General features: G+C 29.9%; 1 protein-coding gene across 5 annotated transcripts; it reads right to left on the minus strand.

The window, feature by feature from the left end:
- Nucleotides 1–19: 19 nt before the first annotated feature.
- LOC143239809 (uncharacterized) lies at nucleotides 20–27,426 on the minus strand. Of its 5 annotated transcripts, none has more exons than XM_076481337.1 (7): nucleotides 27,329–27,426; nucleotides 18,135–18,270; nucleotides 15,882–16,007; nucleotides 11,131–11,261; nucleotides 9,906–9,938; nucleotides 8,986–9,143; nucleotides 20–2,832 (listed from the first exon to the last, which is right to left on the minus strand). In XM_076481337.1, the coding sequence occupies exons 2-7, from the start codon at nucleotides 18,262–18,264 to the stop codon at nucleotides 2,718–2,720; spliced, it is 693 nt and encodes a 230-aa protein (XP_076337452.1). In that variant the 5' UTR covers nucleotides 18,265–18,270; nucleotides 27,329–27,426; the 3' UTR covers nucleotides 20–2,717. The 5 variants fall into 5 exon arrangements, with proteins under 5 accessions (XP_076337452.1, XP_076337449.1, XP_076337447.1 ...); XM_076481334.1 differs by lacking the exon at nucleotides 27,329–27,426 and adding an exon at nucleotides 21,375–21,533 and having other exon boundaries at nucleotides 11,137–11,261; XM_076481332.1 differs by lacking the exon at nucleotides 27,329–27,426 and adding an exon at nucleotides 21,375–21,533.
- Nucleotides 27,427–27,861: the final 435 nt, after the last annotated feature.

The raw sequence follows: 27,861 nt of genomic DNA on the forward strand, positions 1-27,861 counted from the left end.
AAGTCAATAACTACTGCAATGATAACCCATAAAACTTTATTCTCATTAAGAGAACATATCTAGGTTTGAAACAGGATAAAACTTTAACCATCACCTGAGAAGCACCAAATATACTTAACATTTAAACTAACACAAAAGCTATTACGTGGAATTGCGGATATACTTTTAAAAAATCTAATGACAAAACATTTACAACCTTGTAGCTTTCTCTTTTTTTTGATTCTGCACTTTAATACAGCACAAAAATAACAAAACCAAATTGTTTTAAATCCAGTACTGAAAGTAAAATAAGGGCTACAAAATTTAAAATCTCATTATCAAATTTTCTTGGATTACAAAATCACTTTAACATAAGAATAAGACAACATAAGGTAGTATTTCTTACTTTAAAAGTACCGTTACTACAATTAAGGGTACAAGACAAAACCCAAAGAAGTAAAAAATTTTTTAGTTCTACAATACAACTGAGTACTAATGCCAATCTCCTTTGAAAGGAAGTCATTAAAAATGTATATGTAATTATTATAATTTTAACAGATGTTCCAAAACAATAGTACCAGATATATTTATTTACTAAAAACCAAATAACTGGAAACTAAGTTATTGCAAAATGTAGTATAAACATTTAATATTTTTGTGGTTATGATTTAAAAAACAAACAAAAGGAAAACTTTATTTAGTATTATATGTATTTACTGTGTGCATGATATTAATATATATAGTATATACAAAACTACATACATTTTCAATCATTTCAGAGGCATATCACGAGATCCACAACTTTGTACATTATGGTCAAAATCAAAACTTTCCTTTGATAATTTTGTCAAATTATTTCACCCATTTTCATACCCAAAATTTCACCAAACAGTTCAAACTTTTTAAATCTGATAATTTTATTTAGTATACAGAAGCTTTTATTTGAAAAACTTAAATTCTCTTTCTTATCAAGTTGTTGAATTTTTGGACTAATCTTTTATACTATAAGGTAGAATACCAATTTGAAGTTATTGTAGTTCCAAAAGCCACAAGAACTAAAATTTAAACCACAAAAATAAGATCTGTAAGGTTAAAAATTGTAGTATGCTTACTAAAATTACTTACTGCTACATCAAACACACAGTTTGGCAGAAAATAGTTGATGTATTAAACACTATCAATTTTCATCCAAACCCCTTCACTTCTAGAGAACTTTAAGTTCCTTATCACATGCCATTTAACTCAAAATCAAGATGACAACTTTGGTTAGCTATAACCAACTACTCAACTGGTCTCACACAAAACTCACTGTTAAATAGATTAATTAATGTGCTAACAGTTCTCTTCATTATTTTGTACATCTTCAAAATACACTTACTCATACCCAATGTGAGCATATTTCACACACAATGAACTTACATTCCCACTGTTGTAACATAAATTGTATGTATAAATATAAAATAGTTTATACTCTAACATTCACTTGTTTCTCTTTTCAAAACTCATTCTGTATTCAGATTGGACACACAATCATTTAAAACTGTGTTATGAAAATAAGAAATTCACTTGTGTACTTTAACAACTCAGTTTTATGATTTACTGAATATTTCATTTAAGTTAACCCTAAAATAATTACAGAAAATTAAACTCATAATAGTTTTCAAGCTTACTGTGAAAATGGATAAGCTGATAGAACTGAAAGTAAAATGTTTACAATTAATTAGACAGCAGACTCAAATATTTTAAGGTCATTATTGTATCAACTTCATACAATACAGATGACCAGTTTTCAGCATATCAGCACCACAAGAATAAAATATCCCTGTATCACCTTGCCTTTGAAAGTTTCTTTTGAAACCCAAATCAATTACCAACATGTCAATAATTACTTGTTACAACATATTTCTAGATTAATCCAGGAATTTGACTATAATAATATTTTAAAGAACACAGCTCTCCACATGGTAAGTATGTATCTAATCAAATGACATATATTAATTTTACACTGTTTTATAAAAATAAACTGCAGAATGCCACTAATGAAAAACTAGTGGAGGTGAAATAAAAGCAAAACTAAAGTTTGTTAGTCTATACAATCTACCAGTGGACAGCTTTGGTCCAGTAAGTTACAAAGATTTAAACTACACAAGTAGCAATTTAAAGAAACAGTAAAAACTCCTTCTCCCACGGCGACAACCTTCACTCCCAATTGAACTTCAAAGTTTCACTGTGACAAGGTCAACGGGGGCAGCTATGTTCATTTCTATGTTGAAAATCTGACAAGTTGTAACAAGCCAATTTATTATTTTTTTTTACAAATGCTTCATTCAGGCTTGTTGTCAGAGTAGAAACTATTGTTCTTTTTAACTTTGCATAAAGCTCTGAATAAATCAAGTTGTCAGCATTAGTTACTGAACTCTGATCTACTACACAAAACAACAAATTTTGAATTATAGCAAAATGTTAGAAGCTGGAAAATGGAAAAGTATACATCAAGATTTCTATATTCATATTTTCTTACTTGCTGCCTCTTGCTGAGAATTCATAACAACCACCTCAACAGAAGAAAGATACAAATGTAGATGACGAACAGCTCACCAACATCAAAATTGAAGATGTCCACAGTGCAAGACCAATTTATCTCTGCCAGACAGCAGCTAGGGTGCTAGGAGCTGGATCTCACCTGTGCCAAACGACCAACACATTCAAGAGGCTGTGACGTGGGTGGGCAGAAGAGGTTAGGCCTTCAATTCACAATTGCGGGCAATGTGGCCAAATTCACCACAGTGGTAGCATTTATTGCCAGTACGAGCAGATCGACAATTACGAGCGATGTGGCCCTTTTCATTACAACTAGTACAGAAACAAAAAGGAACTTTAATGCTTTCAAGGAAATGGTATACAAGATATAAACATTTAGTCTGTGATTCTGACAAATTTTACTTTTGTTTAATAGCAACTTTACATATTTATTAACAATGCATATATTTCCATTTACTAAATAATAATTAAATATATACATATTTTTAATCAAAAGTTGCTTATTGAAAGAATAAAAAGCATGGACATTTTCTTAGTTATTAAATTAAATGCAATATCTAGTTTTTTTAACACTTAAATTTTTTTAAAAGTAGCTGAAAACATACTTTATATTTAGAATTCTAGGAAACATCTACAATTCAGCGTCCGATGTTTTTAACCTCACAACTCATACTCACAGATTCATCATGCAGTAAGAAATGCCAATCCCTTGTTTCAACTAGTAAAACAGTGCCAGCTATAATTAATTTAACCAAAAAATATAATACAATACCTAACTCCAAAAATTGACTTTAAACTTCTGTTTTAACTTTAAACAAAACTACTGTAAATATTAAGATTTAATGTACATAATATATAAACTCCCACAAATAAAACTTACTTTTAATAACCAAAATTTTTTTTTCTTATATTTTGCCAGCCAGAAAAACAAAGATACTAAGTTGTCTTTATACTGGGCAATATAACACTAACTTACCAATAAATAAATTAATAATAAAGCAAACCCAGAACATATTTGAAAATAATTGTTCTTGTGAAAAACAAAAAGCAAGGATTCAGTTATTTATATGGTTAAATATCCTTAACTAAGCAAATGATTTATATATTCAAACAAATGTTTAAATCATATGCAGATTTAATCTGAATAGCCAAACAGATTTAACTGTTTTCAATGTTCTGAAAAAATAAAATAAGGAAAAGTGAATAAACAGAAGAATATCATTCTAAGAACTTCACAGAACTAATGTATATACTCTAAAAAGTTACTCTACTTAGTATAATCAAATGTATGTAACAATTATTATAGTGCTTTCAATAGGATGGTTATTTCCATATACATTTTCTCTTACTTTTCAGATAAAACAGCATTTTAACACATCTGGCTACAAATGGTAATAAAACTTCAGAACCAACTTTTTTTCTGACTACAAAATAGATTAAACAAAGCCACTAAAACTTGACTGCAGTCAATAAAATCTTACATTTTAAATAAATTCATTATACTTCAGTTTACATTTCATGGTCTAAAAGTACTTCAGGTGGTAAGGGTACCACATTATTAACCAAGGAACTGATAATTTAAAATGACTGCTACAATGCTAAACTTTGTCACCCACCCAGTTCTACCATTCTCACCACCAAATACAAAAACAGATGCACCGTTATAATTAATTTGCTTAAAAACTTTAAACATCTTAGATTCCCCCCCTCCTTTCACGAGAAAACAATTTCAGAGATTTTAAACCACCTTGTATGACAACCCTTTAATTTCAAGGAACACTCCTCTGAATCCTTTCCAACAATCAAATGTTCTTCATAAGGTAAACAGACCAAAACAGAACACAACATTCCAAATAAAGCCTAACCAGTTACCTGCAACATGAAATCTCTTTAGACACCTGATCAATATTTCTTTAGGTTTAACTTAAGACCATATATCACTTGCCACTAGGAACAGCATACATTTGGATATCTTAAGGGACTAATTAACCAGAACACTAAGATCCTCTTTACCCATAAAACTGTTAAAGTTATAATACCGTAAGTTATTTTCATGTGATGCCATCAAACTACTGTTTCACTATATTGGAATACTGTTAGAAGTCATTCTACAGAGACACGGGAAACTGCACAACTAATCTACGAATGATAAGACTATTCTGTCACATAGTTCAGTGTGTTAACCAAAAAGGACTAAACAGAGACACTTCATTGGTTATCAGTTATCATAACCAACTAGAATGTAAAAATAAAATATCTATCAAAAGAAGACATACCTAGTTTGTGTGAACCAATTATGCTAACATTTAATTCAAAGATAGCTAGTAAAATCATGTTCACAGTACTTTATATTTAAATCAAAATTAACAAAAATTAATTAAGCAAATAAGATGGTCATACTTGTTAGTCACTGCAGCAGGATATACAGTTTGTGTTGATTCAGACAGCATGAAGCCAAGGCCGAATCCAACAGATTGTATTTTAACTAAAGTACTTTATAAATTGTATTCTATGTTTATAAACTTTGATCTCCATTATCTGTAAACACATGAGAAAGAGACTCATTTCCTGATAAATGTAAGGCATTTACCAACAATAAATTGAATGGCTTACCCTTCTACTTTTAAAATACATGTTTTATAATTTGTAGCTTTGCAAAGATTTTTAAGAATTTAACTCTAAGGAATTTCTGCAGTTTTAGAATGATTTCTGTATGAATTTCTTTCAAAATCATTGTGTAACTTTCCTTTTGAGTACATGAGTATCTACAGATAGTATGTCTGGGCAAGGATCCATGTATTGACTGTGGTACCATTATATACATAAAACAATTTAAGCAACTGATGTAAATTATGAACAACCATTTTATATTTTACTTTTCAAAAAGGTGATTGGTACCTCTCTGTCAGTGATATTATACAAACTATTTAAAAATACTCTGACTATATTTTTCTCTTACTCTTAAACCATTGGACCTTTATTATGATATAATCCTAAATAGACACCTTTAAAACTTGGATACAACAGCAAGACATTTAAACCAAATAGGGTTTTACAAATGAAAAGCAAACAATGAAAGATCATGAAGTAGCCTTATTATTACAGCTGGCAACATCAACAGAGAAAATACGAATAAGAGATATCAAGATGGAAAATGTAGCTGAAGTCTCCGTGCACACGGAGATCTAGTATTTTGTCCATTCAATATGAACTCAACTGCTGACTGTAAAGAGCTTAAGAATTTAGAGAAGAGAGATTTCTAAAATCACTTTGTCAATGTTCAAATGTGATCAGGAAAAAGCATATCATATGATGGGTATGTTAAGCTTTAATGTATTACTTAGCTTTTCAATATGTTACACCTTTTCTCTATGAAGCCCATACAGCAACTTTGGTAAATTTCAATGTTACTTTTGATGCATTGCTTTCTACTTTGAAGGATCATGAACAAGTCAGTTATAAGTATCTATTCACTTTGCTAAGTAATAAAAAATCTCTGTTCATGAGATATTTGCAATGCCTTATCTCAAAATATATTCCACATGATTTTGAAACCATCTAGAAGAATTACAATATAAAATTCATACAAAATTTATTACAATATGCTACATATCTAAATGACCCATATGGCTTCTGTGTCCCGTCTTTGAAACAGTGTACTCCAATCTGAAAAAATACAATAGAAAACAGAAACTGACATCCTTCAAAAGGGTATTTATTGTCATATTAAAACCACATGTATTACCTTGCATTTATTGAAAGACACATCTGTCAGATATTTCCCCAATGATCTAATTCCTTTCATGTAGCAACAGCATCCTCCTCACAGCCAAGCACCCAAAACCTTAACACTATCAGCAAATATAATAAACTTAACCATTCCTTTATGCCATTAATTTAAATCAAAGAGAAAAGTTCCCAACATTAAGCTCTGAAGCACAACACTTGCAACATTAATCCAGTAGTACTGAACTCCATTAAAAACAAATGCTTTTTGTATCTTTCAGTATTTTTTTTTATTCTGTAATGTATCTTATCCCTTACACCACAGAGATAAGTTTAGCATGTCTTATATGGTATCTTGTCATACTTTCTGAAAATACAGATATACCAAGCCTACAATTTTATCCTCACCAACATAAGCAGTAACACCTTATACATGTTATATAGCAGTAATGCCTAATTTTCCTTAATGAAACCATGTCAGTTATCCAACAGTGTAACAAACAATGTTTCTCAATGGAAAACAAATTTTCTAGTTGTTAAGTAATTAGAATACTCTAATAACAAAAGCTACAAACAAAATTTAGTGAGCTGCCAATACCAATAATATATTCATCATTTCAGTGTTAAAACTGTTTGTTATAAAGCACAGAGCTACACAACGAACTATCTGTGCTGTACCTATCAAGACTATTGAAAACTGATTTTTGAGTTGTAAGCCCTCAGACTTATCAATGAGCTACCAGGGGCTAAAAAAACTGAAAGCCTAAATTTTTCAATTTTTTTTATTTCTTCATTTATAATATCTAAGCATTATCATAATTAGAAAATGTGCTTTGATAAACCTGTTATTTACCTACATTCTTTATTAAAGACTACTGAACCAGTAATTCTCAGGATAAAAATTCTCCAACTGCTATTTCAAATTACTTTTAAAACTTGTTTGATTTTTTAAACATAATGTAAAACAGTATCTTTCTTAAAGCTTCTTTTGCCATTCACTTACTAGATCTTTAACAGTAAGTAAACCAGCAGCACTAACTGTCAGCATTTGGCAACAGAACACCAGTATATTCACAAGTTATTTCAAATATATTGCAGTCATTTCTGTATATAATATACATATATATCCTCTTTCTTTGTGAAGCTTCAGAGCTAGAGCTAACTAATCATGGAATACTCATTTCGTAAAGTTTGACGTCTAAATATTTTTTTTTTTTAGTTTATTATGGAAACACATACAAAAACCTTATTTCTACTAAAATAACTATTAATTCAACTTCATCTTCTCACAAAAAGAAGGCTATGTCATTACTTTAACAAAGAATGATACAAGTCACATTAATACTATTAATCAAGTTTTTCATTACTGTTCAACTGCACTGATGGGAACAATAAGATACAAATATATATAATTATATAGATTTATACAACTTATAAATATTAAAATTGACAAGAAATAATGAAAGGCAATAATATTTTAAAAGTTAATTTTTTCAGCATGTTAGTGGATTGTCTACAGATGTGATGTATGTTGTTACTTAAACAAGCTGAGAAAGTGTTATAAAATTAGAGGGTTTCACACTCAAACAAGAAATTAAAGTTTTTTCTATACATATATATAAAATTACAGGAATATACTGCTCCTCCTGTAACATGCAAGAAGTTTTGAAATTCTATTTGAACACTTGGAGTTCTTAGAATACTATACTTCATGCTAAATGTCATTTTAAGTGTACAATATTTACTGTTTGTTTTACCTGTGTGTGTGTGTGTGTGTGTGTGTCTGTCTGTCTGCACCTTGTTGCTTGGGATTTGTCCCAAGAAGTGTTATAAACAATGCTGATGTATTAAAAGCATCATGAAGATTTATGAAAATAACCAAACAAATATATTCTCCTTTTATGGTAGAGATTGATAAGTTAAGGCAACAAAAGTTATAAGGATTCAGTGCTTGAGGAAATTTCTGAGCATATGATACATTGAAACATTCACTAAAATAAGTTTAGTATAATGCTTTTCACAGTACAGTATTAATTTAGGTCAACTAACTATCAAACATTTTGAAATCAAATTTCATGCAACCTAAAGATTGTCTATGGAAGTTAAAAATTATAATAAACACTTTTTGATGTTATAAGGTGTAGTTCATTTATTTATAAACCTTAAAAACATTCATGTTCTATTAATCACACAAAATATTGGTGTTAAACACATTTAAACTCTCAAAGTACAATGTAAGTACTGCACCTAGATGTTATATTTCATGAGACAATTCACAGCTTGAAGGTATACAGACTAGTTTTTATACTAGTGTCAAAACGTTTCTAGTGAAAGGTATCTAATAACTGAATCTTGCCAATGATATAAATAAAATAAATTATTAACAAGCAAGAGGAAAGTTATCAAACTTCCTGGCAAACAAGTAAATCAATGATGTGAATAAGAAAAATATAAAACATTCACTCTGAAGAAACAAGTTTTAGAATAACAATTTATTCTGACTTAATAAATACACTATAATACGAAAATAATCCATATTATACAACCAGAAGTTACCATACATTAGTAAAAATTTTAAACAATTACAAGTTCTATGCAATTAAACCAAGAGATGAATTTATAATAAAATGTCCAACATCACGACCAAAGTTCTTTGCCAAAAGAAACAATCACAGAAATTTCCCATCCTCTACAATGATTAGTTTTGGAACAAACTAGCGAGTAAGAGGCTTTACTCACCGGTAGCAGACAGTATCATCAGCATCACCACCATCCCCAGACTCTGGACAATCCCGACTTATATGTCCAGTTTCTCCACAGTTGTAACATTTCCGATCATCCTTTTCTCCTTCTGGACAATCCCAAGAAATATGTCCATTCTTACCACAAACATAACACTAGAATTAGGGTGAATAAATACAATTAAAACAAATTTTAATCAAATCTCATAAAAAAAAAATAGTAAGTGTTAATTGAAATTATCAACTCAAAACAAACCAATGCAATATCTAAAATAAAAAGTATAGTTGTTTTCTTTTAAAATTTCAAACAACTGGGTATATATAATATTACATCTTTCCAGTGCCAAACAGACTTACAAATTTACTAATCAGTTAATTGAGTTTTAATTTATTAAAAAAGTCATGACAGAAAAGATATCCAAATTTTTTCAAACACTATTCTTCAGATCAAACATAACACTATCAATCATGAACAATCATTTTTACAAATGATTAAACACATCATAGTTAGTAATTAGATAAAATCACATGAACACTTGTTTTAATACTTATGGAGAACTATCAAGTGTTATTCTACTTTTTAATGTGCATAACTATGTAAGCTATTTATTCTGAGACAAAAAAGAGCTACAACTGAAACTAGTACACAAAACAGCAACTGTTTTATATCTTATTACAGGATGTGCTGATTGACCAGTTTATAATCACTTATTGATAATTATCAATGACAATAAATTTTTAACAGTTTGCAGGTAACTCACATTTCAGGTAATTTGATCCACAATTCATTTTCTTACAAATTGTAGTTTTTCTGAAAACACCCTCTTGTTTCTAAAATGTTACAAGTTTTTCTACCTTTTCAATATTAACAAATTTCCTTATATCAAATTTTAACCTCATATACTGGTATATACCTACATCAAAAACTGCATGATGAGGAAGTCCAACAGCCTAAGTATGAAGACAACTGTCAAAAGTGTATCTTTTGATCTAAATCAACATTAAATGTCAAAAAACAAAACATATTAGTTTAACAGCACCCAACATTTTCTACCCTAAGCCTCCTTTAGCTCTGGGTATGGGATACAGGAAAGATGCAGCATGGAAGAAGGTACACAAGGTTTATCTATTTTCATACCCTGTTATTGGTCACCTTATAATTTTACTTATTTTTGGTTAACTTCATTTCAAGGATATTCTAAAATACCATATGGCTTTTCAATAATACTGCTTCCTATGGAAGCAGCACAGGCTGAGAACCACTGTATTAGTTTTTATGAATCTGAGAAGGCTAAACAATGATCAAGGTTAACTTTCTTCTTTGTAGTCATTAAAATATGGCCTACTCAAAATTGGTCAATTACTAGCAATCAATTTTCATTACTGAAAGATTTTCTTATCAATGTGTTCATAAATGATTTGCTTTTTCATCAGCAAAAACACAGCAGTTTGATCTATATTTTATTTCAGTCAATTCTCCTGGATTAGACAGGCTTTCAAAATATTACAGTTTGTTAGTTATTACAAGTTGTACTGAATCAAGTAGTAAGTAGCAAGAACACAACAAATAAGTGAATTTACATTCAGAGAAATTCTTAGAGTTTTCTCATTTCCAGTTAGATCAAACCTTCTAGGTAAAACTGAGAAAAAATTAACAAAAGCAAGCATTTGTTTTAGATTAACCCTATGTGGATTCGTGGGATCAAATCATACATGTGATGCCTTCAGAGTGCCAATTCAATATGGCATGTATTTTATGTCACAGTTAAATAGAAGACAATATACAAGGATACTGAAAAGAAATAATTGATATAAATGCAAGTACAATATAAATATTAAGATAGGCAAAGTATTTTTATTCTTCACATGAATGCCACCTTGTCAATTTATATCAGACTGACATTGTCAATACACAAATATCTTGAGTATAAATACTTTAACACATCTAAATTTTTATGTACAACATACTTGTAAATTTTATTGACAGTCTGCCTTATTTCATGCAATTACATTTAGTAAATTTGAAATTATAGTCAACACTTCTTTTCCAAAACATAGTTGGTCTATTGGACACATTCAGTGATAAACATCTCTGCTATTATTTTCTAAGTTAATAAAGAAAAAAAATGAAAATGAAACTCACATTTACCTTTCGGTCATCTTGCTCACAGTCCCTGGAGATATGACCTTGAGTTCTACAGATGTAGCAAGTCTTTTCCTGTTCCCTACACTCTCGAGCAATGTGGCCAGTTTTTCCACAGTTGTAGCAAGACACTACCAGATAAGAAAACAGTTGTATGAATTATAGTAGTACTCTGGAATACACAAATTTCATTGAAGTATTAAAAGGCATGTTTCTCACATTATGAGATTATTTAAAAGGTTCACACCACACAAAACACACTTAACTACATTAGCTGACTTTTAGTACAATATATATCTTTACACTACCTGAAGTAATTTGAAAATGGTAAATCATATCAACAGGTCTACAGCCCACTTTTCAGTTTTATTCCTTTTTTTTTTTAAGAAAACAATGCTAAATGTTTTGAATATATTAATTCAAAAGTAAATTCATTCACTATGTAACTTCTACATCTGTAACATACCAAAATTTATCTTACAATGAATTAACTTAATTTCTAAGTTTTCTACAATGGTTTTGTTGTAGTGTTTGATTTGTATCTCATTAATAGCTGCTAAAAATTACAAACCACATAAGTGGAGTATTCTTAAACTCACTACAACCATTCACTACCACTGTTCGTGCTATTTTAATTCCATAATACTAATCTATGGCTAATATTGTTCTGCTTGCATTAAATGTGCGTGTATAAAAATCACTTATTATCTAATTATAATCAACCATATAATAATAATCTTAAAAATATGACAAAGTATAATCATATGATACACCAAGCTACAGTAACAAGTATATATGAAACAGTCATTGTAACATCTCTGCTAAAATAATTCTATTAGAAATCTCACTGTACAACTTATCAAAAGAAAAGTATTTCAGCAGCCAAATACTGCACATGTGCTTGGCATAAGCTTGATCTTTGGCTGTTAACTTCTGAGGGTAAGACCTTTCCAGATTTATTTTGGTTTGACTTGCATGCAACATTAAACAAGAGCTATCTATGTCATTTGTCCCTAATTTAGCAGTTACAGACTGGAGAAAAAATATTTAATCAACACCACCCACCACCAACTCTTGGGTTGCTCTTTCTGAAAGGGTAAGCATGTTCAGTGAAGTGGATTTGAACCCACAATTCTCAAATTACAAACTTAGCATCTAATCACAAGGCCAAGCCAGGTTTCTCCAGATTTTGGAAAGGGGAAATTTCCTCCCTATTCAAAGTGGATCTACTTAAATTATGACATTTTAAACACAGACTAAGTTTTGTTAACACTATTCCATGAAAAACACTGAAAGTAGTCTTTTGTCTTAGAATTTCAATTGTTCTTATTGATTAAAAAACTTCCATTTTATGTTTTAAGTACAATTCAATTTAATTGATACTATTAAAGAAATCTTTATACAATTCATTTTGCTTATTGAAGAAGTCTGTGCTTTGGACCATTAATCATAAAACACACACCAGAACTGAAAATATTTTTTTCAGTAAATTATTAAAATGATCTCACTTGTATCTTTGTCATCATGGTTATGATGTGTACTAATAATGGTCTTGATCAATACCAATTTATATCTAACAGAAAACTGTTTTCAATAGTTATTTTTGTATATTTTGTGAATATAATAAATTTAAAACTTTCAAAAAATTGAGTAATGAATGTTTTGCAACCATTTACTGTATTTGCTAAATCTAACAAAGCTTTCCTCATATCTTATGTAATGTTTCTTTTAAGCATGTGAAACTTTACATATTAAAGTGAAAATGTCTAAAGATACTATAAAAACAATCCTAGATTTGTGTTGTACAGTATTGTAAAAACTCGTCTGTATTTTCTGTTCATCTCTCCAGGAGTTTGGCTAATAAATTTCTTGATAAACCACAAGCTACTACTCAAACCACTTCATTCACTCTATATTGATGTAAACAAGTGTTAACATGCTCTATCCAAATGCATCCTAGCCATTAGGTGCAGTTGTTTTTAAAGCAGAGCTTGAAAGTAATTGTTCAGATTACATATTGTAAGATCACAAAAAGTTAGAATAAGGAATGTAGAAATAAAACAACTCAGAGGGGAAAAACTGAGAAAAAGACAAAGCATTAAATTTCCATGATACAATACTTCCTTTGCAGATATAATCCTGTACCTCAAGATGGGTATACAAATTCCTTATCAAAAGAATTGATAATGGCTTTGTTCACATACGAGACTCCTCAGAGCTAAGCACAAGCGAATGTTGGAATATTTCATTCATTTTTGTGTATTACACTATGTAAACATTAAATGATGACAAATTATCAACTTCCCACTTATTCCATTTCAATTTTCTATTCGTAAACAGCTTAATTTGGAGGGAGGAGAATTTCTATTTAACAGCTACATATTTTAGTTCACATTGTGTGCAATATTTCTGCAGCACTGGTATAAACACAATATTATCAAGAAGCTTGTAGTAACATTGATAAATGCCACCATAACAAAAGTTGCATTAAAATTTAATGTGTTCAGTATATGATTTAAAAGATTATGTATATTACACCTACTTCTCTAAGTGAACTTTCAGCCTTTTGCATATAAGATCAAGGGCTTGAGATATTCATGTATTGCCAATAGGCAATGTCATACGATTTTAGTTTATGTTGGAAAAAATTCATATATCTTTACAAAGGCACCTGTTCTTTTCTGTTTATCTAAAGCATTGTAGACAAACATATGGATCACCCAATTAGCAACTAAATAAATATAGAATTTAATTTTGTATTTATAACACCTTCTAAACAATGGTATTATTCACTGGGATTAGAATGTATTTCTTAAACTTTTATAGATGCAACATGAACAGCAGTGTTTGGACAAAATGACTAAACTTCACTGCTATTTCTCTAGATGTGACAGAAATCAAACTACTGTGTAGTTGTTTTTGTTTCATTGTACACAGACTGAATAAACTTTCCAGAAATTTTGCTTTTATATATATATATATGAATTTAATACTAATTTTTTTTATTACATCAGTAATACCAGTCTATTTCATACTTAGTCTGGTTATTCTTAGGACTAGTACTCTAATGGTGAGAACTAGCAATAAAGTGAGTTTGCTGCCAACTACTGGTGATACATCACTATCAGAAATTGCCGAGACAACATGACAAAGCAAGAAATTTAAAATATTCAGAAAAAAAATGTACAAAAACATAATTTAAGCTGAATAATTTTCAGTTGTTTTTTCAATTTTTAGCCCTGAATACACATGCTTCTCATTTGAAATGAACATTAAACTGGTCAGTATCAAATGGAAAAGGGTGTTGGGTTCCTCCAGAAAAGCTCTAGTTAAAACTGTGCTCACAACTAAAGTTAAAAGGTTATATACATTTTACAAAAACAGTTGCATCTATAAGAGCTAAATCATTCTAAAAAACATTAACTGAATCAATATTTAATTTTTACGAAGGATAAACTTCAACTTCTTAACCTTCTACTGCAATAGCTTTTTATGAAAACTGTGTAAATTACTGGGATATTTCACTCCTGACAAATAATTATTAAACTACCATTACACATTAACAGATTTTACCCTTGAATAACAATGGACAACACAATTTTACAAATTAAATTACATCGTCATTCAACTACATATTATTCCATGCATGAACAATATTGAGCTTATGGCACAATTACTGTACATAATTTAACTTCATGGATTTGTGGTATGTATTACACTATACATGTAAATTTGATTTTAAGTACAAAAATTATATTTTCTTCCTCAAACAACAATAAAACATTAAGTTTTTATTTGGATGGTCTTTAAGATGTTTATCTTTCAGCAAAAATTCACCTTCATGTTTTTTTGCTCTTGCCCAAAATTAAAGATTAGTTTGTGTACTTCTGTTGGAAAGTTACTTTTACTGTTTTAAAATAATGATTTTCTTAAATAACTTTTCATATACATTCTCCACATGTACAAATTAAGAGATCTTGTAAAACACAGGATCAAAAACTAAAATTAAAATATAGATATACTTCTAAGTGGATAAAATGCCATGCTTGACAAAATGCTGAATGTTTAGGTTTAATCTAGTAAACTAATTTCAGCAAATGGTACAGTTTTAAGCCAGATAAACTAGAGCTACTAAATAGATACTTTAGAGACCTTTTGAAAGTTTTGATGGTGTAAATTTAATATTTGAAAACTTGCTTTTGATAGTTTGCACAAGTGTTTCACTTACATCATTCTAACAGCCTACCAAATTTTAGAAAGAACAGCAAGGGTGAAGCTGGAAGCACTGGTTGAGTTGACATGCAACTGTGCAAAACTGTCAACTCTGCTTACACAACACAAAAAACTGTTTCAAGTAACTTTTAATATATACTAAGACCACATCTTCAAAGTTTCTTATTTTACATCTCATTCTAAGCTATTGGTAACTGGAACAACACCAACCCACATCTTATAGTGACTGTATGTCCAGATGCAATTCAAATTACTAGACAATTTTAATATCTGTAACTGCAGCAAAGAGGCTAGTATAAATAACTATGTTATATCCTTATAATCAAAACTTGGAAAGACACTACTTGCAGTAAAAGCTATCTTTAAGTTTGTGCATGCATAATACCACCCTGGGTCACAAGTCTTCATCTCCTCTCACATCCCTCCTTCGCTCTCTACAAAATTAAGGTACCTCAACTCACCCTTACATCTAGAAACATGCGGCAAGAGTAAAGGAGAAGGGAATTATGGGAGCATACTCTCGTCTGGGCCGTTCTGACAATCCTTTGCTATGTGTCCAGTTCCATTACACCTATAACATCGGTCTTCCTGTTCTTTACAGTCTCTAGCAAAATGTCCAATCCGATTACACTTGTAGCATTTTTCTGAAATGGAAGATCAGAAAAAATTACTTCTTGTCTTCCAACCTCAGTCAACTTAGTGTTTTCAAAATGCCATTTTACAAAAACTGTGGGACATAAATTTGTACAGAATCTATTCAAACTTTCAACAAAAATTGGAAACTCGTGTGTTTGCATAGTACTGAATTTATTTGTAACATTCAAAATAAGTATGCAATTATTTAACTTAAATCTCTATGAAGTTTTGACTGCTTACTTGAATAATACTTGAAACCCTGTGTTGGAACATAACTGCAAACAATTCTAAATTCAATAAGGTTATTTTCACTAAGAGCCATTAGTTCCAAAAACCTGTTTACATGTCTCAGATTTGTCACAACAACAGTTCACTTATTTAAAACAAAAGTACAATAAACAATACAGCACAGAAGATAGATTTCTATGATGTTAAGCACAGCAATAAAATAGGATGAAATATATAAAACTGCAAAGAATCCTAAAAATAAGAAAATTAAAACATCCTGTTTAAAATTCAAAATTGGAATTCTGAACAGAATCAAGATGATTCTAAATAAAATAAAGTTAATTTGTCACAATAATATTTAATTTCTTCTTCTTACTTAAAAGTTTATAAATCAAAATCTTATCCATGTTAAATACTTTCAGTTCTTGATTCATTAGACACCTGTGATAAAACAAAAAATTATTACATGCAAAAACAAAGCACTAGTTTAGTAATTGTATAAAAGTAATTTACAGAAAAAAACCTAAATATAAAAAATTGTTATAATAATGTCAAATAATGTTTTTAAGTGTTTTACTGAACTCTAAGTCTTGTTGAAAAATTATTTAAGATTCAATTACTTCTGTAATCAATCCAGCAACTAACAATATTAAGGCAAATAAATTTAATTACATTTAGTGCATTTTGAAGATTAAACTTTCAACTACAACACTCCTGAACTCTTAATTTTCTCAGGTAACTATATCATGTGTAAGATACACTCTGCTTACCAAAATTGCTTTTTTAAAAAAATGTTATATGCTATCCCACTTCACTGACAACATTATTAGCCCTCACACTGCAGGTTGGGCTAAAGCAACTTGACTATGTAGAGACCCCTCTCCATTTTACTTAATATGGTTCTTACTTGTATCACTTATGATAAAAATTTTAATATAAGTAGTATCATTTGCATTTTTTTTACTTATTTAAAATAAAACTTCTTGAGCAATGAAACAACACTTAATTTTTTTTATATGCATTCTTTTAAATACCATTGTCAAAATGCTTATATTAAAATACTAGTCTCATATGTCTAAAACTAAAAATCAATAGTTGCAAATACATAAGTAAAATTATACTGCATAAAACCCAGTTAAAAGCAACTCAGTTTTTTATAGAGCTCTTTTGAAGAGTACAGCTGTGTGTGTGTGTGTGTGTGTGTGTGTGTGTATACACATATCCTGTGCAAACATTTAACTTTTGAATAATGATATCTCTTCTATGCAAGAAAAACATTTTATAAGTGATACTTGACACCACTGGTACTTGGTGAAAGTCCATAACTATAATTGAGAAAAAAATAATTGTATGTTTTATAAATGTTTCATTTATTACAAAAATAATTTTGCTTGTAAGGGCATTATTTATCTGTGGAAGGTAATGCTGTATGTATATTAAATGTAAAAGCAAATTTATTTCTTCAATTAAAAAACTTGTACTTCTAAAATTTCATAGAAGGTAGCTATAGCAATTTTTTTAGATAAATGTTAATACATAGTGTGTAAAAAGATTTTCTTTAATAACTCATTAAGAAAACAGAAGCAAGCAAAACAAAACAAAACATGATGGATTTCTGGTATATCAAAAATGTCTTAATCTTTTACAACTAACTTTATATTAAAATACACATTTTCAACATCCAGCCAGCTAAAAATAAAGTGAATGAAATATTTATCTGAACATGATGATTACATGTATGAAATAAAACGAAAAACATATGCAACTACAAACCTCTGCTATTTACTTTCATTCTAAGTAACCAGTGTCTGTGTGTGGTGTATATAAACTTTTTGAAAATTAAATGTAATACAATGAATTTTGATGACACTACAGTTTAAACATGTTCAACTTATATTAAATTTTACCTCGCAGTGGGTTACGACCACCCCGAAAACCACCACCTCGTCCTCTGTATCCTCCTCTTCCATCACCTTGTGTGCATTCTCGAGCAAAATGTCCAGTACGGTGACATTTATAACACTCTGTGGAACTCATGTTTTGCTACAAAATACCAAATAATTCATACTTGTTAGTTAGGCATTACACAATCAGCTACAACTACATATTCCAACTAATAATTTGTATATTTACAATTTTATGAGCCATTCCTAAACCATTAAAATTAATTCAGTAAGCAATAAATTTGAAGTTTTGGGGTATGGAGCTAAATTAAAAATTTCAATGTAGAATAATTTCTAGTTAAAGGTAAGGTTATCATTTTAAGAATCCGACATGCTTTTGACAAAATCAACCCTGTTTAATCTGGTACCTAGGATGTGTTATTCTTATCTAACTATTAAACAAGTCTAACAGAAATGTTTTGATTTATAATTTGATTTGAATGTATATTAAGATTTGTTTTAAAAATCCTAACAGCTAATTCAAATTTGAGATTTGCTCATCCAACAGCAGTTTTTGTCTCCATAAACAAAAGTTGCCAACATCAAGAACAGCAACAATTCTGTTCTTTGTACAAACCTACTGCTTATGTTTTGGCTCAAATCCTTTGAACATGGTTATTTCTGAAGTTACTAGTGTTGAAAATTAAAATTCAACTGAATGCATTTTCCTACACCTTCAACTATCCTAATGCTAAATAAAACTAAATTTGGGATACTATTTTCTTACGTAACCTACCTGTCACAAAAAACCCTTTCTTCCTTATATTGATAGTAATTCTCAAAACATTTGCTTTGTATCTCCTAACCCTTTTTTTATTGCATCTCTTAAAATAAGCATATAACATTGTTTTAACTATCTTTTGGTACTGTGTGAAAGGGTAATAAATTAGTTTCCCTGAAGTAATAACTTTGGAAGCTTGAAGTGCAAAGGTAGTTTTAATGAATAAAATATACTAACAATACAATTTCCTCTTTTTATGCCCCCTATTAAAGAAAGGAAACATCTAAACCCAACTCTGATTTTTTTTCAAGAACCTAATTCCCTCTTAAACCCACTTAAGGAGCTGGCCTCCACTACTGCTGATGCCAATTAATTCTGTCCATCACTTGTAAGAGCCCAAAGAGGGATGGAAGGTTGTCATAAGAAGGCAGGTCAAGATCCCCAATATCTTCTGTTGAGAAACAAATCAAGATACAATCAAGGTGTTTTAAGATTGTTAATATTTTTTTTTTACATAAGCATGAGAATGGTAGAATTTGGAGACTAATTTTGGCAAAGTAGGTGTCATCTTCAGAAATGGATTGCTTTCCAATATGGTGAAAATAGTAACTTTAATGGAGTTAACAGAAAGACTTAGTAAATACTTGAATAAATACTGCTTAGTATGTGTGTGCACGTGTGTGTGTGAAATTAAATAATTACATTTAAATGAAAATTAATAAACAAAATCTAGAGGAAGGACTGCATTAAAAACAGCAAATCCCAACCTCTGATTGATTATATTATAACCATAACCTTTAAGGCTATTATACTTCATAAATTTTGAACAATGCAATGAAAGATGCAACAGTCAGCAACCATTCATGTACACTGAATAAATTTTAGTGAAATGATAATTACATCCAAATGAAGCTAGATAAATAAACAAAATTGGCTTAAACATTTATGGTTATATTATATACATACATAATTTAGTGGATGGGTCAGCTTAGTACACATTCCAACAGGTCCTATGCTCTCCTTAAATGTTGTGTTAAGTTAGGTCTACCTTGTCTCTTCACAACTTAAGTTTTTATCCTCTCATCCTTTTTTGTTCAGAATAAAGCATAAAAAGTCAAGGACCTTTATCCTAACAATTATCTGGTTAATGTTGTAAACCAACAAGATTACTTCTTAACCTTCTTTTCTCAAATATTAAGAGATCTTAACTTATTCCTATAAGGTAACTGTTATATTCCCATAGTCATCCTTGTAATCCTCATCTGAGCTTTTTTATAATAGGTCAATAACCAAAATCTTACACAATATTCAAAGTCACTAACTAGTGGCCTGCAACCAACATCAATAAACACCCAGGATTCTTGTATGCTTTACTAAAACAAAATAGTACAACTTCAACATCTTGAGCAACTTATTCACCAGTATGTAAAATACTTTCCTTGATCCATACAATAAGCTGATTTCCCACTTACCAGAGATCTGGAATTTTTTCAAATTTATGCAAGTTAGCAGTTTTATTTTTTTCATTTTTACATTTTACTAACCACTAAAAAAGTTATTTTTCATGAATTTCTAATTTTTATAAGCTTATACAAGCAAAAATAGTTAAAAATTAATACAAGGCAAATATTCCAGATTCATGATAAACTATGATAACCTCAACACATTATCTTGAAATTCCTGTAGCTTTAACACACATTGTTCAACTTACCAATGTCTTTCTATAATGCCTCAAATATCTTCAGCAGTTAGAAAAGTTAAAGTATAACATATGTAAACTATTAGTTATTATACTTTTCAGTATCATTAATATAAACAAGAACAAGCAAAGAACGTTGAAGCACTCCACCAGTAACAATGGTCCAGTTTTAATAAACTACATTAATAAATTATCATCTCACATCCAACTATCTTAAAATTCATTTAACTAATCTTTCACAAAAACTCCTTCTGGTGTAAGTTCTTTGCCTAATCTTTAATGTAGCACTTAATCAAAAATGTTGAAAATCTAAGAATAACAAGTTCACAATCTTTCTTTAATATCTTTAAAAATTTCCACCTTACAGAAAAGGCTAACTGGCTTATAATTTGAAGCATAGCTCTTATCACTCTCTTCAAAAATAGGTTACATGACTTGTATTAACAAAACTGCAGATATTACAAAATCAATGTTGGTGATGGAAAAGCAGTTTAAACTTTTTCCTAATACCCATGCCATATATACAACGACACAAATTCTTATATTTCCTATGATATAATCACTGTCAATTCTAGTTTTTGCTTGTTTTCTGTTTTTCACACATACATGAGAAAAGTTTGTCAACAGTTACTTAAGTATCACCAAGAGACAAGATTCAGGCTAGCCTGAACAAGCAACATAAATCAATGTAAATGAACAGCATGGAAGTACAAGATTTTGTCTCATCACTAACCAGAATATACTAATCTCTAATTTGAAATAAAAAATTGTGATATTAACTCACTTGAAGATCAAAAAGGAAAAAAGTGTGGCTATACTGCATCAACCAAAAAATTTGATAAAAGATAGCTAGACAAGCTTGGCTGATAATATCACAGATTTTAAGTGCTGGAATGGAAATAAAACTTCCCAGTTGATTGATCCACATATTAAAAACTGGAGGGCTCAAAGGTCACAGTAATTACATTTCATCTGAGCACATGGAAAGCATACAACGTATTTCATCCACAACAAAGTATGTGCATAATGCAAATATGCATCACACTATTTCATCTATCAACATACAAAGGTGGTAGGTGCAATAGGAGAGAGTGAGCTGCAGAAAAAAAAGTCAATTTCATCACATTTACAAATTAAAAACCCATCAAAAAAAAATATAAAACCTAATGTTTCAGAAGAAATAAAGGACTTTTAAGTTCATTGCAATGTTCAGGTGATAAAAGTCCTCCTGATTAAAGACATGAGAACTATGAAAACAGAATTTATATGAATTAGTGAGGAAAAAATTAAATACCGAAGTGATGCAGCAATTTATATAAATGGTAAGACAAGAAAAGTGCATTTCTGAAGTTAGACGTGCAAAAAATATATGAAGAGAAGAGTTAACTGAATGATAAGTAGTTGGCAGATCAAGATCAACCATTTAATTAGAAAACAAACACAAAACAGCTGAACATGAGAGTGGCCTACAATTGAGGCTCTAGGTTTACAAGTCACATAACAAATCCTATAAATTTCATTTTATGAAATTTAAAGTGAAGCTTAAAGCCAATATACACCAGAAAAGATTTTTAGTTTCCTTCAGTAATGAAATGTTCCTAAGACCCCTCTTGGCCTAACTGATGCACTAATAAAAATCTACATTTGAAATTTGATTTCAAATAAGATTTAATCACTATATTGTTAATATTATTTGGTACTTTGAGCATACAAGTTTACTGTTATGGCCTGTAATACAGATAGCCCTCGAGTAGCTTTGTGCAAAATTCAAAACAAATACAAACCTCTTCAAAATGCCTGCAGTCACATTTGTTGGGAACAGAAATTCTTATTCACAATACTTATCACTTTTTTTTTTTAATTAGTCAACCAACTACATAAAGCCGAAAGAGACTATTTCAATGCCAGGTGTTTCAAAAGTATGCAGTATATCAGCATTATATTTTAGGCTATGAATCATGTGAATGAACTGATAAATGGTAGATTTACAGGCTAAATTTGGATGGTAATCATTAATGGTAATGGAACATTATTCCAGATGTGAATGTATAACTTTTCACTGACAATTCTGGTTTTCTTAGGAAAGCAAAAATATGCAACCTGGTTTTGAAGAGATTCAAATATTTTCAAAGTAAACTCAAAGAATTGAAAACACTTGTTTAAAATACAAGCTCTATCAGCAATTATTCATACCATACCATATTGCTGCTTGAGCTAACAAAAAAGTCAGATGCAGGAAAATCTATATAGATAAAGCAACATAATCCTCTTGCAAATAACTTATATTAATAAAGTTCATAACTGAAATACATTCTTTTAATAAAATGAAAACTCATATATTAAGAAATATTTCAATATTTTGTGACTATCATTGATTTTCCATTCATATAACATTATTTCATGGTTAATGTCAATATAGATACTCATGTTTTGGATGTGTAGATGGAAAAATTCTGATGACAAATTTAATGATTGTGTAGATCAAAATAATAACATAAAAATGAATGTGTTTTTCATTGAAATATTACTCATACATATAAATATTTTAACTGAACCAATGCCATTTTATTACTGTTGTCTTTGTCCATATTTTAATTATCACAAAAATATTTTCTAACAAAGAAATATGCACACATGTACCACATGGTAAAATGTCAAACAAGAAAAATTAAATGGTTAATGAAAGAAATTTATTAATTAAAATAACCAAAAGCTTACAAATGAAAAACAATAATCACCTATTGGCCCAAGAATCATGATACAGAGAACAAAAACATACATCTTGAACAAACATAGGAAAGATCAGTGATGTCGAGAAAACCCACTTTTACAGAAAAATATATATGTAAATACAGCTCATTTGGATTGAGAAAATATTTTACGTAGAGGAGCGAACAATGTTTTGACCTTCTTCGATCATCATCAGGTTCACAAAGAAAGAAAGAGGTAACTGACCGGAAGCTGACCACATGTTTGAAAGGGGTTGTCTAACTGAGTGTTGGAATGTAGAGGGCGTACTTTGATGTTTGAATATATAATTTTTAATATAAGTATAAAGGTGTTCCTTTGTATTGGTTTATTTTGGGCTTGAGTTGTTGTACAAGTAAGGCTTCTTTAATTTTGAGTTTATGTTTGTTTCTTTATTTAGTATTTGAGAGTTTTCTATGGTTACATTGTATTTATTTGACTTGCAGTGTTCAGAAACGTGTGAAGGTGACTTGTGTTCTTTGAATTTGATTTCCATTTTTCTACTTGTTTCTCCAATATAGAAGTTGTGGCAGTTATCACATTGTATTTTATAAATAATGTTGGTGGTGTGTTAGTCAAATGTAGTTTTTACACAGTATAGACCTTAGTTTTATGCCTGGTTTTTGAATAAATTTGGTATTAGCTGGGATGTCATATTTTGTTACTAGTTTTTGCCAAACAGATACACAATTTAAAACAGAAAAATCACCCATACTGGACTATACATTCCTTGGGACTCAGCACACGAAACAAAACAAAAACTCGACATACTAAAAAACCAAATAAACACAGCCATAAAACTATCCTCACCAGATAAAATTAACGATGAATTAGACAAAATAAAACAATACTTCATCAACATCAACAAGTTTCCTCCACAAACTGTAGAAAATATTATATGTACACACCTAGACAGAAAGCAAAATCAACCAACAAAAGTAAATACATCTCACTAATCAAAAAATCTCGAAACCATATACTGCTGCATACCATACATTCCCGACATCAGCAGAAAAATAACCAACATTTGGCAAAATCTGGTAACAAAATATGACATTCCAGTTAATACCAAATTTATTCAAAAACCAGGCACAAAACTGAGATCTACACTATGTAAAAACTACACTGGCAAACACAACACCAACATTATTTGGAAAATACAATGCAATAACTGCCACGACTTCTATATTGGAGAAACAAGTAGAAAAATGGAAACCAGATTCAAAGAACATAAAAAGTCACCTTCACACGTTTCTGAACACTGAATGTCAAATAAATACAACGTAACCATAGAAAAAACTCAAATACTAAATAAAGAAACAAACATAAACAAATGCAAAATTATGGAAGCCTTACTTATACAACAACTCAAGCCCAAAATAAACCAATCAATACAAAGGAACACCTTTATACCTATGTTAAAAATAATATAATAAATAAAAAAATATATATAAAACTATATATTCAAATATCTAAGTATGCCTTCTACATCCCAACACTCAGTTATACAACTCCTTTCAAACATGTGGTCAGCTTCCGGTCAGTTACCTCTTTCTTTGTGAACCTGACGATGACCAAAGAAGGTCAAAACGTTGTTCTCTCCTCTACGTAAAATATTTTCTCAACCCAAACGAGCCATTTTTACATATATATTTTTCTAAACATAGGAGAGAGATTTTACTAATTACTATAACATGGAAAAACTTTGAAGTCTTCTACTACCAACACTGTGTGATAGAAATAATAATCAGTGATGACGAGAAACCCACTTGTTGAGAAATTTATATGCAAAAACGGCTCGTTTGGGCTGAGAAAACACTTTACATAGAAGAGCAAACAACGTTTCGACCTTCTTCGGTCATCATCAGGTTCACAAAAAAACCGAGCGGTTTTTGCATATAAATTACTGTGTGATAGAATTTGGAGTAACCATTTACAACAATCAGACATAACCAAATATACAAAACACATTTTAAACCTTAACACTATTAATTCAAAAAAGTGCTATAATAAAAGTAATGTCTTATTTGAAATGTTATTAGATTTTAGAGCAAAGAGGGTTTTCATCCAAGTTGTGGTACAAAGAATTCATACAAGATTTGACTACTATCTACTAGGCACAAAAGCAAGCTGACTGCCTGGTCAATAATCAGTAGTCCTCAGAGTAATAATGACCTGTTTTTCTTATAGCAAAGCCACATTAGGTCATCTGCTGGGCCCACTGAGGGGAATTGTACCCCTGATTTTAGCATTGTAAATCCAAAGACTTGCCACTGTACTAGGAGGGAGGAGGTCATAATAATGAAGAGTAAATTATACATAAAATATAGAAGGGTAGTCATAAAATAGTTACATATAACCACCCTAATAAGCTGACCTACAACTGATTTAGAAATTCTGGTATCTGTGCTATTTTTGAAAGTATAATTCCTCAATTTGATTCTCAGTATATATGCACTATAATAATAATAATAAGAAGAAGAAACTCAATTATTGAAATTGAGACAGAGACTCTAGTAACACAAAGATTTGCAAAGACAAAATATGGTGTTTTAAAGCTTCAACATTTTTTTTATTGTAAACTAAAACAATAACTCCTTAGTTTTTTCATTATAAAATGATTAACTACTGGAAAATTCCTTGGGTTCGATGCCTCCAAAAATGAAAAATGTCACCATCTGATTCTTGGATAAAAATGCTACTAAAGTATGCAGATAAGGAAATCCAATTTTTCTTTTTTTGCATTAAAACTCTTTTTATACTATTAAACCAACCAGTTTTTGCAATATTTCCTCTCAAACCTAATAATTTTATTCACTTTTGAAGCCATTAGACATTTTAATCATCTCTACCATATTCTATGTGTACATCTCAAGGCCTATTTATTACATTTTTTCCCTTCAATTCATTTTTACTCTATTTACTACTGTTGTAATATTTTCAACTGTATTTTTCCTCTTAAGACATATCTATTCATATCCCTTTATTTTCTCCTTAAAACAATTGTCTTTATGGTATTTACCTTCACATCACTATTATTCTCCTAATTGCAAAAATATTCATAATCATGAAAAAATTGACTGAATTTTAATTAACTGAAATCAGTCTAATAAAGATTTTTTTCCCCTTTGATTGGTTTATCTACTATATGAAAAAATAAGATATTCTTGGAATAAAACAGTTATTTTCTGGGCTAATCAATGTGATCCAATTTACATCTGGAAAAATTCAAATTACATTATTAATAAATAACATTTTTCCAAATTGTAAAATTCAGTAAACTCCTAAGTAGATTATGGTGAACTTCTAATAAGGAAATATTTAGTTTTATTATGTAAATAACCAACTAAGAGATTATAATTTCTATGCAGATGGCTTGTACCAAACACTATTATAAGTTATTTAGAAGTTAAAATCAATGTTCAACTTGACTGCTCTTAACACGTTTTGAATAGATAATTACATTATCTGAAATATTATTCGAGTTACAAATATAAAACTTGTACAGCTATAGTTATAATACGTATATAACTTTAGTCTCATGTAAGTTACTTGTACTAACATATTTATAACGATATGGTACTTTACAGTTGCACTCGTAATATTGACAGTCGACGTCTTCATAAACGATTATAATTTACACATAGTTTCGCGCACACATCCGACCTCAATATTCTCTTCTAACAACCGGTACTTAATAACTTAAAGTTACACACAACAGCTCAATAAACAACATTCTAAAGAATAAAAATTACTAAGGTAAAAACTATTAGGCTTAACAAACATATGTATAAACCAAATACGCCATTAGCCTAACCCAAAGCATAACATTATAGATCAATTGGTACTTTTATTGCATATAAATATATCATCAATTTCATTTATGTCATGTAACTATTTTAATTTAGTTTAGTAGTATAGTATATTACATTATTGTTATACAGTCAATGTTCAATAAACATAACTGTTTTTTGGCTCATTTTTCCTTACCTTAGTGTTTACTCAAGAGAAACAATATGGATGAGATGCCACTTCCTAAAATCGCGCGTCACACGTGGGGTTTTGCACACGCAACGCCTAAGTTTACATACTGCCATCTGGTGTGGACAATTTAAAACACATTCAAGGTCTCTACATAAAGTTTTCCTTCGGAACCAACTATTACTAATTTAAACCAATAGGTAGCAGTAGTGCATGGGCTAGGTTATATTGCAAATTAGTCGATGATCTGGTTTAAAGGCTGAGCCTACATACAGTGCTATCCCTATTGTATTGATAAGATCTCACATGGCATGTATGTAATTAATTCTTCCTATTAAAACTCGTATACTATTACGAACGTTTCTCAACAACTGGTTAAGCTAATATTTAAGAATGTATACAAGCCAATCATAGTATCCACAAGTCAAGCTGATATTTTAGAATGTATATTATTGTTTGTTTTGAATTTCGCGAAAAGCTACTCGAGGGCTATCTGCGCTAGCCGTCCCTAAATTAGCAGCGTAAGACTAGAGGGAGGGTAG

This window comes from Tachypleus tridentatus, chromosome 13, assembly GCF_004210375.1.
Source record: "Tachypleus tridentatus isolate NWPU-2018 chromosome 13, ASM421037v1, whole genome shotgun sequence".
Classification (NCBI taxonomy): Eukaryota; Metazoa; Arthropoda; class Merostomata; order Xiphosura; family Limulidae; genus Tachypleus; species Tachypleus tridentatus.